At 33.8% G+C, this 16,269-nt stretch overlaps 1 protein-coding gene across 1 annotated transcript; it reads left to right on the top strand.

Annotated features, from left to right (window-relative positions):
- Window positions 1–1,614: 1,614 nt before the first annotated feature.
- Window positions 1,615–16,253, top strand: LOC125056288 (TBC1 domain family member 30). Its single transcript, XM_047659316.1, has 13 exons — window positions 1,615–2,021; window positions 2,547–2,644; window positions 4,045–4,133; window positions 4,744–4,896; window positions 6,129–6,265; window positions 9,449–9,574; window positions 10,094–10,185; window positions 10,707–10,800; window positions 11,011–11,167; window positions 11,734–11,905; window positions 15,339–15,549; window positions 15,836–15,928; window positions 16,059–16,253. The coding sequence occupies exons 1-13, from the start codon at window positions 1,848–1,850 to the stop codon at window positions 16,215–16,217; spliced, it is 1,755 nt and encodes a 584-aa protein (XP_047515272.1). The 5' UTR covers window positions 1,615–1,847; the 3' UTR covers window positions 16,218–16,253.
- Window positions 16,254–16,269: the final 16 nt, after the last annotated feature.

The following is a 16,269-nucleotide window of genomic DNA, read 5'->3' on the forward strand; positions in this document are numbered from 1 at the left end:
AGTTTAGGCACTCGTTGGGAATAATTAAGTAAACCTTATCAAGTACTCGTAAAAATGGTGCTAAGGATCGTTTTACAATTAAACATTGCCCCAATTTATTTGAGTTCGTAAAAATCGTAAATAAATAAAATTCAAATTTTATAGGAAACTAGTGGACCCCACAGACGTTGTCCTGCATGATATTTCAAGCTATTAGGATATTAAAGTATGAAAGTACCGACTGCAGCGCCATCTGGCGGGCTGATTTGTGAATCTTAACCATTCCCAGATCCCCTTGAACACACACAAAAAATTTCATCAAAATCGGTCCAGTCGTTTGAGAGAAGTTCAGTGACATACACACTCACAGAAGAATTATATATATAAAGACAGATTCCCTGTATTACTAATTCAGGATTCAAAGGGTTCTTTTAAAGAAGTAATCCCGAAGTTTTCTGGATATGTAATAAAATATATCCCTCATTTGTTTTTTTTGTAAAGAACAGGAATCAGAGGGTTAGGAAGTTACCTGTTCAGGGATACCGCCCATGGTCACTTACACTGCTAGAGTGCGTTGCTGGCCTTTTAAGAATTCTTACGAAGGAACCACCAGCGCTGCCCCTTAGACTCAATTGCCTCTGTCCAATGAGTAAATTGAACGAGAAGGTGCAAGAAAGGACAATCTCTAATCAGCTGGTGGCCCTCTAGATATTCTAGAAGCTGGCTGTTATTAATAGTTCCATATTTTATTAATTTACAAAAAAATCAGGCATTTCTTATTCCAATTCTTCGCAAATACAATAGAATGAACGCTATTTATACACAGCTTGATATATTCGGTAGTGGGCAGCCTTGCGATTCTGTAACTCACTTTTCGAACTCTGACAGCGGTTTTCGCAGCGGCGGTCGCGCTCAAATCAGTCGCGAAGCAGTCATTTTACGATTTGGCATTCTGATAAGGAGGGAGCTTGTTGTTTTTTGTTTATCAGAATGCCAAATCGTAAATAGCAGTCATTTTACGACTGATTTGAGCGCGACCGCCGCTGCGAAAACCGCTGTGAGAGTTCGAAAAGTAAGTTACAGAATCGCAAGGCTGTCGATTAAAAAAAAACGTTGTTGAGCGTCTATCGACTATTATTGTTAAATGATGATGCATTTTTAAGTAAAAAAAATTCTAGAAAAAATAATAATTACTATTATTTTTTGGTAAATTTATGTTCACTGAAATTGTCATGTATTTTAGAATTGATAGATTGTAACTCATACTGTAGAAAATATTTTATAAATGATGTGGTGTATTTAAATATCTAGTTAAAAGAATATTAAATTATTGAGTGGTGACCTTTATCTAATTGTATAAGCAATGCAGTGAATAAATTAAACGTTATCAACAGTATCAGGCCGAACAACAATTGAGTGGGAGTCTATCGCCTTGTGCCATCCTTTCATAACATTAGCGTTTTAAATTAATACCGTTTGTGTTGTTTAAAAAAACTTTACTATACCAAAGTAAATAGACCAAATAAAGATCGGTTTCGTATATTTTGATAATTGAAAATTTTAAATAAGTATGTTAGTTAAATAAACTGTGCATTGGTAAAACAAGTTTCAAATGGTTGATAGCTAACAATATATGTAATAATAATTGTTAAAGAAATAAATTACAATGTAAAATACGAAAATATGTGTGTTTAAGGATCTTGAAACGGAAAAAAATATGTGTTAAATACGATATTGTGAATCAAACATATATATAATATTGTGCATAGTAATTCTGTGCGACCAATTAACCTTTTTAATCAACTATAACCAATATTCTATTCATAGACAAATCTGTATCTGTGGCTAAAACCAACCAAGTGTCAACAATGAAAACAATAACAATAAACGAACAATTCAATTTAAAAGTTGTGAAATATGAATTAGATTTTTCAAGTCTATACAAGCCCAGGCAGATGAAGAGGAGAAAGAAAGACATAAAAGTACCCTCATTTAAAAAACATTTTGAAATACCCTCACCACCAGTTGTAAATCCACAGAAAGTAAGTACCTATTGTAACCCTTACAAATATTAAATTATTCCTGTCCTGGGCCATAGGGCCTAGAGACATAATATCTCTGTTAGATCGATTAAACATTGCGTATTCAAAGACTTTGGAACGTAATAGTTGCTAGTTGTTAGCGAATATTGATTTTATATAAAATAATAATTATAATAAGTAATGTAAATGTAAGTAATTTCAAAAGATAGATAAGTGATAAGTGCGTGTTTTGTACTTAGTGACTTCTATGTTTTTATACAAGTATATTGTTTTATTTTTCGTCAGTATATAATAGTATATTTTTTTTAATTTTTTCGATTCAAATTATTCAACATAATCCTACAAAAAATATGAATTTATTCGAGAATTTGCATCCCTGGAAAAAAAAGGAGCGACAGTAAAGGCCTGAGTAATATAACTTCAATTCAACTATGTAATCCGCATTCAAATAGGCGTAGAGCAAATGGCTGCGCAGGTTTAGGGCTGTCTCCTCCAAATATTTAATGGTGAATCTTATTTTTACAGAAAAAGGATGTAAAAATTCTCATAGAAGAATTACTAGAGGAGTTATATGGCGACCGGCATGATTGGTGTAACAGCAGTGCGGTGGGATGCAGCTATGGGTGTGTTCATTATTTTACTAGTATAAATTACATATTTATACATATAAATTACCAAAGACAAAATTACATATTTTACATATTTCCCCAGTTCCTAGTTCGGTTTGTAATAGTTCTCTATCTATCTCTTCTCTATCTCTATTCTTTTACATACATGTCAGATGGGAATTTGTTTTTCAGTACATACTTCATATTTATCAAAGTTAGTAAAGTTTAAAAGGTTTGGCACTCTTTTTGCTACTAAAAAGTTCTCCACCAAAAAAGGAACAAATTTGAGGGCAATAAAAAGTAAAATGCGACTTATTTTTACGTTCTATTAAAAGGTAAATCTAAATATTTACTTAGTCAAGTGACCTAATACAATATTTCAATATCGCGAACAATATATCGAATTAACTTTTATTACTATATTTTATTCTTTAGCTGGCATAACTGTCTACTAATTCCAGGTTTAGTAAACCTTTTTAAAAAATACAATGATATCTTTACTTTTTCGCTTTTTTCCTGTTAATGATGAAAAAAGACGTAATAATCACTCGCCGTAAAACCACTTTTAATGTGGACCACTGCACCAATAACATAAAATGGATACATTCACTAACAAGTAAAATGAATAGACTCAGATGTTCAGACTCCCATTGAAATTAAAAAATGTGCCTGGGCAAAAGGTTTATCATCTCTGACATGTCATAAAATGATAGAAAGTCAGAATTCTACGGAATTAAAAATTAGAGCATAGTCTGGTATATCGATTCTATAGGTATTCCACTACGTATATATGTAAAATGATTAGTTTTTTTCCTTTTCTTTATATATTTATTTCCTTATAGCATTTAATTTTATTTATATATTATATTATTAAAAATTAATTTAAATATCATCATATATAATAAAAATAATAAAAAAGTCGAATTCTGATGTTTCGTGATATAGCTTTGAAATCAGGCCGATGCAAATGTTCGCTTATTGCTCGCGGTTCATCTGCAACGCCAGGATACTCTATGACGATAATGACGAATTTCTTGTACACTTCCTTTCTTGTATGACATTAAGAAGAGTGATTAATGCAATATTAAAACGTCTCAAGCCACGTACACACTTTATACATTACGTCTAAATACAAAGTCATAGTTTTTTTTTATGTTTTTATTAACAAATCAAAATACGTTTATTCAGTTTAGATACGTCTTAGGGCATGCTTATGAATGTCAAAAACGTTTACAAATTTCGCGAAAGAGCAAGACTACGCCATCCGTTCGCAAATCTACCAGGAGGCCTTGTTCTAAGAAGAACGAGCAGGAAATTAAAAGCAAAGTAAAGAGTAAAACTCAGCAAGTTTTACCCTCTACAGAACAATTGTACTATTACGTGCCGGCAAGTCGTGATCTAGTTTTATATTGCAGATCCACAACGGTCGCCTCTGTGACATCAGGCCAATCAAACTGTGAAGACCAAACATATGCCATCGAACTAAGCTACTTGGAATCTTTAGGTAATATTTTATAAGAGTTACTAAAAGGCATTTCAGTCCCTACTTTGAATTAAAACGTGCTTGCTTTCTTAACTAGGACTATACGCTACAAGCTCTTTAGGTCTTCGCCTCAGGTTTCTGAATCTGTTTCATGATCATTATTAAATCTAATAGGCAAGTAGGTGCCTCAAGTATCAGCCTCCAGTGCCTGACACACGCCGTCGACTTTTTGGGTCTAAGTCATGTTGGTTTCCTCACGATGTTTTCCTTCACCGTTCGAGCAAATGTTAAATGCGCACATAGAAAGAAAGTCCATTGGTGCACAGCCGGGATCGAACCTACGACCTCAGGTATGAGAGTCGCACGCTGAAGCCACTAGGCCAACACTGCTCAAGTTGGAGTTAAGTGGTACGAATATTTTAATCGGAATAAAGGTTGAAATAGCTAGTTATCATATAATATATATATATATATATATATGTAATAGGTCTAATAAGCTATTGTAGTTATACAATATATGTATATCTAAGTTTGCAGGAGTTTTTCTCTATGTCAACGATTTTCTGTATGTTACCTATACCATTGAAAATCTCAGCTTAAGATTATGTTTTATTTTAATTCGTTATTTTAGATACTGAAGAGCTTCGGTCACAAGTCATAGAATGGCAGAGGAGTTTACAAACAGCTGGGGCTCGACTCGCAAAATATTTAAGAATGCGAGACAAACAACGCCGTTATCAGAAAAAGCTCTGCGCAGCATTTAGCGTCCTGCTGAGACATATTAGTAAGTAATGTATTACAATATTTACTCAACGTTTTCAGCGCTTTTAGCCATAAGAGGTGGGGTAAACCAATACAAGGTTAAACAAAATATAAATACAGTCAAAAGTACGTACTAAGTTTCAGTCACTTTTAAAAGCGTAATTCTAGAACACAATTACGTTATTGATATGTTATAATTACCACAATTCTAAAATATTTCTTTACAGCGTTGGAAACCCATTTCTTAGAAACAATGAAAATGCCAATATTTCTCTAGAAATCAGTTTTGCTTTAATTTAAGGTTTTCTAGTCTAATTGGTATTGTATTTATAAATTGTCAATCAAAAATTTTTTAGATAAGTTAGACATATTTATTTTTATAAAAAATTGCATTTTTTTTACTTCTATAAAAGCTTTTGTCGTCTGAAACCCGTACTTACAGTACAATCTATTGAAACGCAACTCAAAGATAAAAATGACATAAAAACGCTATGATAAAACTATTGTCTACCTCGATCTTCGTTTATGAAAGGAACTAAATACGGTTCATTCAGCTTAAAATAACATACGCATCACAAAGAACCTACAGCCGTGTGGAATCAATACAGCACACTAACTCGAAAAATGTTCTGCGCATGCCCAAAACACCACGTTAAGCTGTTCTGTTGTTTCCTGCATACTGCTATTGAGTCATCGATTCCACATAGGCCCTATTCCGTAGAGGCTGCGCAGTGCCCAATATTGCCCAGTAAACATCGCATCAGCTGGACGAAATCAAGTCGTCATGACGTGTTTTGTGAATAGATAGAATTTATACAAATTGCAGTGATGCGCGTGATGTGAAACTATGAATTCAAATGAACGTGTTATTCGAATCAGATGAGTGCGATTTTAAATTCCCTCAGGAATTTGGCGAGTTCTTCGAGGACCGCGTCAGGTATTTACCAGGTTTTAAAGGTTTCCTATACTTAGGTGTATGGATTGATTCGCAAATTGAATTAGCGATGATTTGTCATTGAAAGCAATGAAGTCGGCTCACGTAATACGTGTTTTGAGTATTGTAAAATAGGTATTAAGATAACATAGGTATTAGGTATGTTATTTACATATCTGTATAGAGAACAATGTGAAATCCCAGCTTACTGTTCATAAACAAAAGTTGTAAAAGATTTTTCAGTAAATATTCTACTGAAGCTGAAAAATATTTTTATATAATACGTAAAATTGAAGGAATCTTAATTGTGCATGGTTTAGCTGGCGACACAAATGCCCGGTTCGGAGTGACTCCAGGCGGCGAAGGCCCAGGAGAGGGAGGCTTCGCAGAATGGCTGCATGCAATGCGGCTAGTTGCCCGTCTACCAGCTGGAGTACCTCAGCATTTTCGCAGAAGAGTGAGTGACTTGTATACACTGTTTTGATTCCATATAAATCTTTTGTAAAATTTGATCATTTAAAAAGGGATTCATAAAAGCGGACTTTTGTGACGTCATCGTTGACAGCGCCCAACTGTTTGAGATAACATTGTATGACATAGAGACTCATGACATCAAGACACATGCTCTCTGAATGAACGTAGGTTATATATAAACAAAATTTTTAAGTGCGGCATCAAAAACTATAGAATAATTATTTGTATGTAACTTTTCAAACCGTTTCTAAATATGGATATAACCTTGAAACCTTTCCTTCTATTTAATTATTCTTAATAACTTCATGCTTCGCAATAACTACATAATTTCGCATATCGTATCATACAAATGGGTTTATTAATTGTGATTGCATAAGATTTTATCTTTTCAAAACACTAAAATCTAGTTATAATCGCAATATATTCAACTAAAAACAATTATCATTAGCTTTAGTTGCAATTACCGAGTTCATAAGTTTGCCAAAAATTAATCTTATTTTATTGGTCTAGGTACTTCTTGTTTATGTATTCATAAGGCAATAAATCAATCACTCGCATCCATAAAGTTATTTATAAATTCTAATGTATCTCAAACAAAGCGGGCCTGTCTTGGCAATAAATTGAATTCCCTTCTAAATCCCTTGCAAACAGCCAAAGTTATTTGACGTCATTCACCTGAAGCTTGAGTACTTCTATATTTAGAATTTCTCAAGCGAGGCTGAAATTAACTTGACTTAATGCAATACAAAGCAATGCTCGTACTTACAATAATAATATCCTTTATTTTAGATACTTTAACACTTAAACACAATTAAATTTCTATCTAATTAATGACTTATGGCTTATTATTATGGGGTCACGGTGCTGATGTCAAAACTATTTTCATCCTGCAGAAGAGGGCTATTCGTGCAATCTATAATTTAAAATGTAGGGAATCTCTGAGATTTAAATTCCAGGAAATGCATATACTTACATACCTTTCCCTCGAATTATATTTATGAAAATATAGAATAGAATAGTTACAAACACATACGCACAATGTTAATGCTCAGAACAAACGCAGGCTGCAATTTCCCCGTACTAGACTATCTAAAGTTAGTAATTCTTTTTTGGGAAAAGGAATACTCTTCTTTAATAAAATCCCAGAGGCTCTTTTATCTCTGCTTTTTAAATTTAATAAATGTATTGAAGAAAAGCTGTGTAAAAAGGCTTACTATAAAGTTCACGATTATCTAGTTGATAAAAGGGCCTAGGATTAGTGCTAGACTAGTCTAATTAATTTGCGATATTTGTTTTAAAATAAGTGTTGTTTCATGATTTGCTATTTTAAAAGAGTACCGAGAGTTTTTTACGTCGGCGTTTTCTCTCGGCCTACACCCTCTGTCTTCTTTGCCGATGAGTAGGGATTAATAATTTAATGACGTGGAATATATGATACCTGTATCTTATGTTCCATAATAAACATATTTTATTTTATTTTTAATAAAAGGCAAAGGCCTCCTTCAAATCCCACCATTCATGTCTGCACTGTGTCACTTTCTGGCACAGAAAACCTGCTGTTTCTTTAATTTGATCTGTCCACCTTATCTTCCTATAGACCATCTTCTCTTCCTGTTTTTCGTTTATTGTACCTTGGGCACCAGATTAGTACTTTCTTACTCCACATTTCTCTCTCTTGCCATACAATAATGCGTGTTTATAAGTAGGTTAATACATTTATTTTATGACCTACCTATATGGCATGTTTGATGACTATAAAGTAAGTGCGAAATGCGAAAGTGGTATGTCAGGATTGTAATTGTTCCCACCCACTTGGAAAGATTGCGTGATTTTGTGATAAAACACACAGTACTATTTTTGTTATGATATTTTGTATTATTATTAGTATTAGGTAAATTCTAGCGTAGAGCAGTGTAGGCCTAGTGGCTTCAGCGTGCGACTCTCATCCCTGTGGTCGTAGGTTCTATCCCCATCTGTGCACTAATGGAATTTCTGGTTATTTGCGCATTTAACATTCGCTCGAACGGTGAAGGATAACATCGTGAGGAAACCGGCTTGTCTTAGACCCAAAAAGTCGACGGCGTGTGTCAGGCCCAGGAGGCTGATCACCTATTTGCCTATTACATTGACAAATGATCATGAAACATATACAGAAATCTGAAGCCCAGACTTAAAAAGGTTGTAGCACTACTGATTTATTTATTTATAGAGTAAATTGTAAATAGAAGAGCGAGATAGATTTCACTTCAATGTCTCTAAGTTTGCACAAATCAGTGTTTCGGCTGCTGATATATTAAATACGCCAATACGCGTAGTAAATAATTGACTAGAGATAAAGATTTGTCAATCAGATCTTTGGATTTGAAATATAAATTACATAATATATTGCCATTTAAAAGGCAAGTGATGAATTGCAAATACGTAAGATTGATATGGTTTATAAATATGTTCGGAAAAGGTTAGGCTTTGAATAGTAACATCTGGAGATATTTTTGATATTATCTTGAAATCCCTAGTTGGCACTTAGCATCTCCAAGTGATAAGCCCTATTCACTGATTTCAAACAAAATTTAAATGTTTCACAAGGTAAATCGAATATTGAGTGTGATAGGAATAGATCGACAGAAGATTATACAATGTTTCTAGCTAAAATACGTGCCCCAATCTTATACTTATATCTTCACTCCTCTCTGGTCGAACTAAGAGACAACGCAAGATTGTATCTTTAAAATTTTAGCATCGCTAGAATTAAGTTCGGTGGTGGTTTTTGTATGGAGATGTTTAAATAAAACTCTTTGTTAAAAGCTGGATATCAACTGACTTTAATGGTTTAAAATATGAGGTTTAAATGACATGTATGTTATTAGACATTATTATCGGAAACGTTAAAATACAATTTATAAGTATGGTAAAACTAAAGGGCTCAATATTGGTTTCAACTGTACGATGATTGTTAACATTTGGTTTACGCATCTAATTATTACCTGAAATATTTATATGTAGGTACCTTAACTATAGTTGGGTTACATAACTGTCGATATAATTAAATATTTTATTTAGATCTTCAAAGTGCTTAAGGCTTATTAAGTATGTCTCTCTAACTCTCTATATCGCTTTAACTGGTTTGTATCTAACTTTATAATGTTCTTCTTTACGATTGCCTCAGCTATGGCTTACCTTGGCGGACCGTCATCTAAGCTCCAGGAACATAGACTGGCCTGCAGCAGAGCGAGCCTGCTTCAGAGGCACAGCACAACCAGATGATGCAGAGCTTAGCGCTCAAATACTTAAGGTATTCATTAAAAAATCATCTTAACAATAGACGATTTTATTATATATAAAGAAATAACAGGTTTAATAAAATTGCATGAAGACACGCGGCTGATATTATATTCAAAACTATATTATTAATATTACTAAGCCTTTATTTGTTTCCAACATAATATAATATTTACAATACAACACAGAATTGAGATTTGAGAATGTATAACATAAAGTTTAGAGTTTGGTTGGGTCTTTATGAGTATAGACCTGCTCCAGGCTGTTATGAATATCAATTGTAGAATTGCGACGCAATTTGAGAACGCTTTATACTCCATTATTTTATTAGAATTCCTTCTAATAAAAACCCATACCATGCCGGTCTCTCCGTTGTAGCAGAATATATATTCTTCTCTTCGTATTTCTGTCAAGCCTAATATGTCAAAAGTAATTCCATGGATATAGCTAAACTATACATAGAAATGTAAAGTAGTAATATTTTATTTATATTTTACTGGTTCTTCAATTCTTTTGGTAAATTATTTTCTAGGATTTGCATCGTACCGGTTGCTCACTATTCTGTGGGACTGAGGGACGGGAGAATCAGGCGATGCTAAAGAGGGTTTTGTTGGCTTACGCTCGGTATGTTACCAAGTTATATTCGACTTCATATTGGCACGTGGTGATACATAGACCATTTAATTTTGCTAAGAGAATTTGCGTTACACTCTTATAAAAAGGTTGTCCGGGAACGTAGTCATGGCACGGGATTTGAAACGGTAATAGCAGGCCCGACAACACACTCCTTTGACATTAAGTGTCTCCAAGGGCGGCGGTGTCACGTAACATCAGATGAGCCTCCTCCCCGTTTGCCCCCTTTTCGGTAAAAAATAGCAGGAATAAAAAATAAGAGAACTTTTTAGGCAGGCGTGAGTTAGCACTATAGCGTGCACCTTTCAATGAATGAGGCGTAGGCAAACTCCTTTCTTTCTACCACCACCTCTGCCGAGTCGGCATAAACTCTTTAAGAATAGACGATACTTTATTTCATTATCAATAATATACATTTTGCTTTAAATTGATAAATCCTGTGCAAATTTATAATAGTTGTTCAGCGATAAGCTTTGATTTGATTTTGATGAATAAATATCATCTATTTTCAGATGGAACAAAGAAGTAGGATACTGCCAGGGGTTCAATATGATGGCCGCTATCATATTAGAAGTAATGGAGAAAGCAGAACCAGATTCTTTGAAGGTATTTTTTTTATTTCTTACTAATTGGAAGTATTAAGGTTGAGTCAAATCGCCTTACAAGACAAGACAAGACAAGACAAGACAAGGCAAGGCAAGGCAATTTTAGTTTATTGCTCATAAGTGGGAGTGGATAACAAATATGGATTATCTTTATTTGATTTGATAGACTTATTTGATTATCGTTACTGATCAATATTTTTGGCGATTACAGGTGATGATTTACTTGGTGGAGGCTGTTTTACCCGAAGGTTACTTTGCTGACGACCTCCGCGGACTGTCAGCTGACATGGCTGCCTTTCGGGACCTTTTGCGACTGCGGCTACCACGACTTGCCAACCACATGGATTATTTACAGAAAATATCTGATGGTAACAACTAATATTGATTATTTCATAAAATACCATATTGCTAACCTGGTTTGAGATAAGTTTGTCAACTTTAAATACGGCTAGATAATATTGTCCCTATTTATTTTCTTACTTAATAACCTTTGTAAGTAAATCGTATTATTCATGTAAATCTTGAGATAGAAAAGACAATATGCTGAAGAATTCTTCGATGACGTCATATGACCTATCTAATATGACGACACATAACTGTTAAATAACATGAATTGAAAATTTTACAAAAGAAATAATATAATATATATGCAAGATCTCTTTATAATTATGGTCAAATTAAAATTACTTTGAAACAGCATAATTTAACGTGATTAAATTTTTAAAGTCAATGTGCCTTTATAGCGTAGGCGACTATTTAGACCATAAGTTTGATAACAATTATAAATAACTCAACTTATTCTTATGACATTAAGTTAATGTTCTTATTATATTATGACATTATGAAAATTAATAGGACTTTTGTATGCCTATTTTTATATGGCTAATTGTGTGGATTTTTTATAGTTAATTATTTAGTAATTAACTAATTTCAGGCGGTGGAGTAGAGCCTCCATTACCGGATGTGTTTACAATGCAATGGTTCCTGACGTTATACGCAACGTGGCTTCCTCGAGATGCTTTACTAAGGATATGGGATTTGATTCTACTTGACGGGAACGAAATATTATTACTCACAGCTCTTGCTATTTGGGATATGCTTCAAGAGTAAGAATGTTATCTATAGTTAGTATAAGTTTATAATATATATAAAATTGATATGAATGTTTTGTCAATCTTGGATTTTAGACAGGCTTTCATCATGGCGATAGAATTTAAATGCTTACTATTAATCTAAAATATTCAGAAACTGCGTGCTACTATTGTGGATGTAAACAATATGTTGATCTTAAAAACATACAAAATATATATAACACTAGCTGCCCCCGCGAACTTAGTTTCTCCATGTGATTTTACTTAGCCTACCTTTTTAGTACATAACATCATGGAACATTTTGCTATACTATGCTATACTAATCAAAATATTAAATTTTTGTGATTATTAGTTTACTAGTTTTCTTTTTTAGTAATGTTTCCACTTCATTTAAACCAAAATTATTTTTCGTGGCGTGAAATGCAAGATATATAAATGTCATGGTTTGCAAACCTCGCTGGCAGGGCTGAGACCCTTTTAAACAATTTAGACGAACAAACTGGGGCAGTTTTACGAAATGGCCATGGTATCAAACCGAGACCTGACAACTCCTCACCGCCAGATATTGTACAGAAAAAGAAGTTTATATCGAAGAATAAACGAAGCTTACTAGATAATAGATCTAGTTTTACCCCAGTACCGAAAAATTCACCAACTAATCAAACTCGGTCAACCCCTAAAAGTTTAGACCATGCAAGAATACAAGACCACCGTAAGAAGTCAGCAGGAAAGAAGTCTCCACAATCTACATTTCACAATAATGGACCCAATACAATGGAGGATGATTGTGAAAGTTATGGATTGAGGCAGAGAAGGTTCAGTTTACCAACAGATTTGGAGTTTGCCAATCATGAAAATATTACATTTGATATGCAGAATTTAGAAGTTGAAAATGCAATGCTGAAGAATGAAATTAATGTTGTCAATAGAGAAGTTTCAGATTTACTTAATAAGTTAAGAACAACTGAGAATGAATTAAAACAGATGCAAACACGGGCTGAAGCACAGTCTAAATTAAACCAGAGATTAATTTTGGACAAAGAAGGTCTTTTGGTACAATTGGATGACTTGAGATCAAAGATTGAGGAAGTGAGCGTTGTTGAGTTGTCACAGTTTAGATCTGATAAACAGGCATTGGACAGTGAAAATCGGAGGTTACAAGAGAGAAACTGTGACTTACAAAATGATATAAGAAACTTGAGAGATGAACTTCATGATAGACAATCCCAACAAAACAAATTAGAAAATGAGTTAAGGCACACACAAACACAGATTTATGATTTAGAACATGACTTAGAAAAGAGGAAATTAGAGTGTGTTCGTCTTGAAAATGAGTGGGAGGCTTATAAACTGCGGGTTAAAAGTATGTTGTTCTCTAAAGATAATGAAATCAAGGCTTTGAGAGATGGAAGTAATCTTTCAGAGGATACAAAGCAGCTGATTGAGCAGATTGACAGATTGAAAGAAGAACGGGAAAATTTATCCCAAGGATTGTCAAAAGTTAAAACTGAATTCAGTGAAATGAAACACCATATGGCGCAGTTGGAAGCACGCAACAGTAATGCAGAGAGAGTTATAGCTGGACTTCGAGATGCTTTGAAGGAAGAGAGAGCCGCTAGAAATAAGGCTGAAGCACATGCTAATAGTTTGAGCAAGGAACTTCAAACAGCAAAAGTACAATCAGGCCAAACTATAGCAAATCTAAGAGCAGCACTACACAATAAAGAGGAAGAATTATTGCTTCTTAAAGAAAATTCAGCTCCTACTACAGACACAAGCGCCTTAAACGTAGGAGACTATGACGTCATGCATTCCATAGAAAAGTGGTAGTGGTTCAGAAACAGGGAAGAATTGATTCTCTCTTGGCTGATAATAACATGCTAAAAATACAGTTGGATAAATTAGAAACCAAATACAAGACTGAGATGTCACTACGCGCTCGTTCGCACGTTGTCAACGTCAATTACGAGAGGCGGAACACGTCACCACTCGCTAAACTATCCTTAAGGATGGGACTCATGCTCAAACGATTTCCCCTAATAAGGATATTTATTGTGTTTTATATGATTGGCCTACATTTTTGGGTGATGACAGTGTTATTGACAAGTACGCCAGAGAATTATATCGTTAGACCTAAATCGTGATTGAAAAATGGCTGTTTTGTATGAGCTTTAAATATTGTTAGTTAAACCGATATGATGAATTTCGATATTAAATTGTTACGTGTGAAAAATCAAGCGATATTTATGTATTTTTTTATTGATTTTAATAAAATGTTATCATATTGGGTATCAATTGTAAACAAAGAAAATATTTTGTTATAATTCAAGTTTTTTTAAAGATTTTTGTGATGCTAATAATACTCGTAGCTTTTGTGGTAGCGCATATCGCGTAAAAAATAGTTAACACTAAACGTTGACAGACATACCCCATGGCGTATGGCATAATGTCTTTGCACATTAAATACTGTGAATAATTTTCAAATAAATGACCTTATTAAAAATATATAGAGCCAAAAATGTGCCTGCGTCATTCATACTGTGGACCTAGGGGTAGGGGAAAGAGTCTCACTTAAGATTGAATATTCAATAAACATCATGCTTATAGAAGTGAGAATGTAAAACAAAATAGAAACGATGGCGCGTTTCGTTCGGTTATGATTGGTCAAGTGTCGCGTGTCTCCTCTTTCGTCTTTTGTTTTGTCTGTTTGTCGTCATTTCCATTATATTTTAAATATATTTTCTTCTGGTTTATCGTAACGTAAAGTACTAAGAAATTAATTTAATTTTTGCCATCTTTATCATAATTGTATATCTCTCCAGTGCCCATAAGTTAATCTAAGTGATGTAAATACTTAATAAAATGTGCAATAATTAAATTTTAACTATGAAATTATATGTATTAATGCAATAAACCAGTTACTAACCCAGAGACTGTTCGGTTTACTGGAATGAAAACTTTTTTGTTTTTTCTGTGAATTTTGCTCTATATAAACCTCAAAGTTCAAGTCATAAGATTTTAATTAACAAATAAAAAATAGCGGTTGATCGTAGAGGGGTGAAATTAAGGGTATCATAAAAAATAATTTTTGGGGTGGACACCCCATATCACTTAGGGGTTTGAAAGATAGATAGTATCCGATTCTCAGACTTACTGAATTTAATAATAACATAAACCGTTTCGGAGGAGTATGGGAACGAACATTGTGACACGAGAATTTTATATATTAGAGTGTATGCCATTTTGTATTTATCCATGTTGTTTGTAATTTGAAATTCACAGCAGCTTTTAAAACTTACCTCCAAAAGCGATTTCTATATTTAATAATTTTAAGATTGCATCACCAGCGGATAAAGAACTAATGCCTGCCTAACTATAGTCATGAGAAACAATATCGCTTTTACAAAGTAGCAGTGCAGTTTTAAAAATAGAACTATTTGTTTCCAGGCGAATACTATCAGCCCGTTCTGCAGACGAATTCTACAGTTGTATGGGGGGAGGGGCCAGTACTGTGTGGGAATCGAGTGATGCTCTAGTCGCTAGGGTAGTATCTCTGAACTCTGCACCAGAATTGCCTGGTCTTCGGAACCTACATCGGTATAGGGTGACCCCACCAGTACCACCAAATGCGCCTACACATCCACCTATACAATCAGCGGTAAATGTTTTAAAAATAAAAATCAATAAAGTTTCCATAATTCTCTGTAGCTATTTCTAGGAATATTTTTTTTTAATCAAAGCCCTTATTCATATACACCGTATTTTATTTTAAGACAAAGTCGAATAACCATATTTTTTTATCAAATGTCACACATTAAGTATCGAGTTCTTGTTACAATTATTAATTGAAAATAACCAATAAATATAATTTAATACAAACAATACTTTTAATTGCAAAGAAGGTAATTAGGTTTGAATAAATATCCTTTTCTTTGAAATGACAGATGCAGTCGATGACGAAGCGAGGTCTGCGGTTATTCTATTCGGAAGATGAAGGCGACTCAAGTGATGATGGCAATAAATTAGCCCTAGCTACGGTAAATATTTGAATATTAAAGTATTACTACTGCAATAAAATTATATTTCGGGCAAACATTTTTGTTTAAACTTTAGCTTTAGATATAAATCTCACATTTTAAGAAATAACCTAATCAACTAAACTCCCAGGTGATTCCCCGACGAGACAACCGGTCAGGAACGGGTGATAGACTTACATTAGATATTGGAGCATTGAAGAGACAGTACGCACGCCTCAGAGAGCGACAAAGACAAGCTCATGTCATTTTGGCGGCTGCCTGCGCTCGTCACGCTGCAGGTAATATTTGAGCTACCTTCTGAAGCTTCGGGACTGAATAAACTTAATTTTGTAATTAACTTA

The sequence above is a fragment of the Pieris napi genome, chromosome 14, assembly GCF_905475465.1.
Source record: "Pieris napi chromosome 14, ilPieNapi1.2, whole genome shotgun sequence".
Taxonomy (NCBI): Eukaryota; Metazoa; Arthropoda; class Insecta; order Lepidoptera; family Pieridae; genus Pieris; species Pieris napi.